Here is a 3,812-nt window from a genome sequence, read left to right as displayed (position 1 = left end):
GTTGCTGGATTGTGCCTAGCTCCTAGCTACAAGGAGTAACATCATCGTCATCGTTGCCATGAGGTGTCAGTGATCGACTTCTAGCTAGCTAATGAGCTAATCGATGACGCAAGTCTCTTTCCAGTCAACAGAGAAATTGCTATTCCCTGTTTCATCTTCATTTTTCTCAAAAGAATCATCGATTCTTCGAACCAAATCCTCTTCCCGCCACAAGACTTTCCCTCCCCTCCAAAAACGGAGGCATCACCTCCCGCACCTCTCCGAGAAGAGATAGCTAAATCTCGGGCAGCCCCCGGCGCCTCCTTCCCGTCATTCTCGTCATCCTCTTTTCTCGCGATATCAACGGTGATGCCGATCGGATGATCGGGACTACAAGCTCTCCAGAGTGCATGGGATCTTCGCTCCTTTTCTCTTTCCCATCCATCCCCTTCATTCTTACCGGGCAAATGAGTGGGGGGTGGTGACTCTCGTTGCATCCACAGCAGTAGCAGCAGCACTAGGAGGGAGGGAGGAGGAGGAGCCTTCCTTGCGACTAGCTAGATAGCTACAGCCTCATGGCTGTTGTGTTTCTCACTCTTCTTTTATGCTTCATTTCCTTGTATCTCATATAGAGCTGCTTCTTCCCGTTTTGAGAAGAACGTTTTAATGCTTTTCTTCTTGTCATTTCCCTTCATCCTCGTGTTCACTTCCCTCAAGATTCCTTCTTTTTCTCTTCTTCCCGCCCGACGTGTGTAGTTGGCTGGGGTGGTCGTTTCGTTTGCGATCCTAGAGGTGGGTCTACCCCCTCACTCCCATCTCTCTCTCTCATGTTCGTCATCGCCATTCATCGGTCGGAGATAACAGCGGGAGAGAATCGACCCCGTCTTTTATCCATCTATTTCAGAGCGACCATCACTTTTCTCTCTCCCTCTCCTGCCAGCCTTTCCCGTCTTCTCCCTGTTCGCTTCATTTTACAGCGCTAGCTGCGAACCACTCGTCGACGTCATCCAGGTAGGAAAGAAAGAAAGAAAAAACAAAAGAAAGAGCACACCGTTTCATACATGCGTAGAGTATCAGCATCTATCTAGCTAAAAGGCCTCTCGCCCAGCGAGCACCTCCCCACCTCTCTCTCTCTCTTTTCGCTTTCTCAGCTGCCCCTACTACCGCAGGAGGAAGAGTGACACATACCAGGAATAAGTAGAAGTAGTTCGTAGATAGTTAAGAGTTCATTTGTCGGAAAGAATCGATTCTGAATTTGCGAGTGTCAATCGACTTCTTTTGTCTCCAGAGGGGATGACTCGTGAAGGGAAACCACCAGATCACATCGAAGGCTGTATTCCATTCAAGGGGTGTTCTTCTTCTTAGATTTACCGGCTACGGATTGAAGAAGAAGATTTCTTCTTCTTCGTCTTTCCTCTTGGTAGTCCTTGTAAGCGTTGCTGCGCGCGTAGAGGGGGTGGGAGTGCCTGGGGTGATCCTGCCCTGAGGCCGTTGCTTGCTTTGGAGAGATCGTCTGCGCTTTCGGTCTTTGTACAGAAAGAAAGAAAGGAGGCGGTTTATCTTCTCTCATGCACAGCTGCACTTCAAGAATAGAGCAAACCACGTCTTTCTTGCTTTTCCCCCTGTTCACGGTGTCCCTTCAGGCGAACCCATCGGGCTGTTGCGACCCCCCATACGTCTTCTTCCCGAGAAGAAGATCATCGTCCTTCCTCACAAAGGATACAAGAGAAGGACCTCTTTTTCTGTCTTTCTCTTGTCATCTTCAAAGATCAAGACAGTTGTTTCTCACCTCCTCTTCTCCTGGTCTCTGTTCCTCTTTCGCTCCCCTTCACTATGGACTCCACGGTCCCTTCTCCCACGACACCCCCCGTTCTCATGAAGAAACTTTCTCTCGGAGGTCTTCCGTCTTCCTCTGGCAAAGAACAGCCTCTCCCCCCAGGGATTCTTCTGCCTTCTTCATCCCCGGCACCGATGAGCGGAGGAGTTGCCGGGACAGAACAAGAAGGAGACGCTGAACTGTCAGGTGTACGTACACCTACCGCTGATCAGATCACAGCAGCCTTCAACGCCCACGCTCTTCAAGCAGCAGCGTCGTCGTCATCCCTGTTTAGTCAGACCACCCCTGGCACTTCTCCCAATGGAATAGATCTACAGTCTCTTCAACAAGGCGCGGAGTTGGCTGAGGGAGGAAGAGCAGATGGAGATGTCTCTCTTTCTTCATCTGCTGCAGGAGGACAGCAGGGAGAAGGTGAGGGGCGGCCGTCTCCTCCTAAAGAAGAACACGACGAGGCGGTGGATAAGATTCCTTTTTCCTATATGAAGCAAGGATCTTATACAGGGAAAGGCCAAGAGTATTGGAGACAGCACTACGAGCCTGCTGCTTCTTCTCAGTCGGTGTCGCGACAAGCATCTGCCACATCTGCTCTTCAGAATGCCTTCGAAAACGGGCTTTCTAGCAGACAGGCCAACGCAGGGGCGGCTCCTGTCGTTGCTTCTTGCGGCTTTACGCGACTTCCCCCCTCAGCCGCAGCGGCGAGAAGAGGGACGTCAGCGTCGGTATTCTTTCAGACACGTGGGAGAGGAGAGGAAGAGGGAGGAAGGGGAGAGGGAGGAGAAGAAGAAGAGAGACGGAGAAGACGACATACATTTGCTGTGATGCAGATGAACGGGAGAGAAGGAGGACCGGGGGGGTTCACAGGGGAGGGTGCTTTCAACGGTAATAGACAATGGAACGCCGTCACCGATCAACCCGTACCTGAAGAAGAAGGTAGGAAAAGAATAAAGAAAGCAAGCGAGAAAGATATCCCAGCTTTGTACATTAACGATATATAGATGGATTATTTTAATAGATAGATTTCGGTGGGTAGATAGGTGCAGCATGTGATCTTTTCTTCGTTTCCGTTGTTCTCTCTCTTCTATCTTCTATCTATCTATACGTCTCTCTGGATCAGTCGAGAAGATGAGGTGAAGTTGTGTTGGTCTTTCTCACTCTTTCTTTCTTTGTAGATGAGATTTTGAATCGACCAAGAGATCGCAGCCTCGTTTTCTCTGAAGAGCGGGGAGGCTACGTCGACGTCTTTGACCCAGAGGGGGCCGTTCAGCCTGTGGTGGAGCTCGATAGAAATGCAGCCGTGAGGCGATCTATCATTGACGATATCGAAGACAAGCGCTTAAAGAGGAAAATGTCGAGTCTTCACATGCTTCTCAGCCAAGGGTCATTCTCAGCAGTTCCAGGAGCAGCTGGGGTGCCAAGGGTTGCCCCGGGTGTCCCTTTTCAAGGAATACAAACTCATATAGCGGAGACAGGATATGTAAGATGAAAGAAGGAAGACAGGGAAGAAAAAGAAGAAAAATGAACGGTTTTCATGCTGTATGTGAAAGAGATCGATGGAGACTAAGAACAGGAGAATGTAGGATCATCGGAAGAAGAGNNGGTGTACATACACCTGAGAGATATGTAGAGCTTGTCAGTTGATTGAGTTGGTCGTGTCACTTGCATGTAGAGAACTTCAGTAGTGAGGGGTATATGAGATAAGGAGATCATGATCTCCATGTGTCCCTGATGGGGACAGACAGATCTGTCTAAATGCATAGATATATGAAACACTGATTTGTTATACTTAGCGAATAAGTATTTATATTTATATATATAGTAGAATTGTATATGTATGAATATAAATGTAAGTATGTATGTCTGAGTGTATGAAGGCTTGTATATATGCGTCTGTGTATATCCAGATAGATATCTAGACATGCAGGTATGTTTATACTATCAACCTCGTAATGGTAGAGACACGGGGAAGAGGAGTCATCTAGAGTTGAAGAGATACATC

The 3,812-nt window shown here is 48.5% G+C and overlaps 1 protein-coding gene across 1 annotated transcript; it reads left to right on the top strand.

The window, feature by feature from the left end:
* Positions 1–57: 57 nt before the first annotated feature.
* CSUI_009164 (inner membrane complex protein 18) lies at positions 58–3,299 on the top strand (the record flags this gene model as incomplete). The annotated part of the gene is made up of 3 exons (XM_068069282.1): positions 58–990; positions 1,623–2,746; positions 2,986–3,299. Exons 2-3 carry the CDS (start codon positions 1,813–1,815, stop codon positions 3,297–3,299), a joined length of 1,248 nt encoding a protein of 415 aa, XP_067918743.1. The 5' UTR covers positions 58–990; positions 1,623–1,812.
* Between the last annotated feature and the right edge of the window lie 513 nt (positions 3,300–3,812).

The sequence above is a fragment of the Cystoisospora suis genome, assembly GCF_002600585.1.
Source record: "Cystoisospora suis strain Wien I chromosome Unknown contig_5358, whole genome shotgun sequence".
Taxonomy (NCBI): Eukaryota; Apicomplexa; class Conoidasida; order Eucoccidiorida; family Sarcocystidae; genus Cystoisospora; species Cystoisospora suis.
Note: the sequence above shows the minus strand (reverse complement) of the source record. Positions and strands in the feature narration are given on the sequence as shown.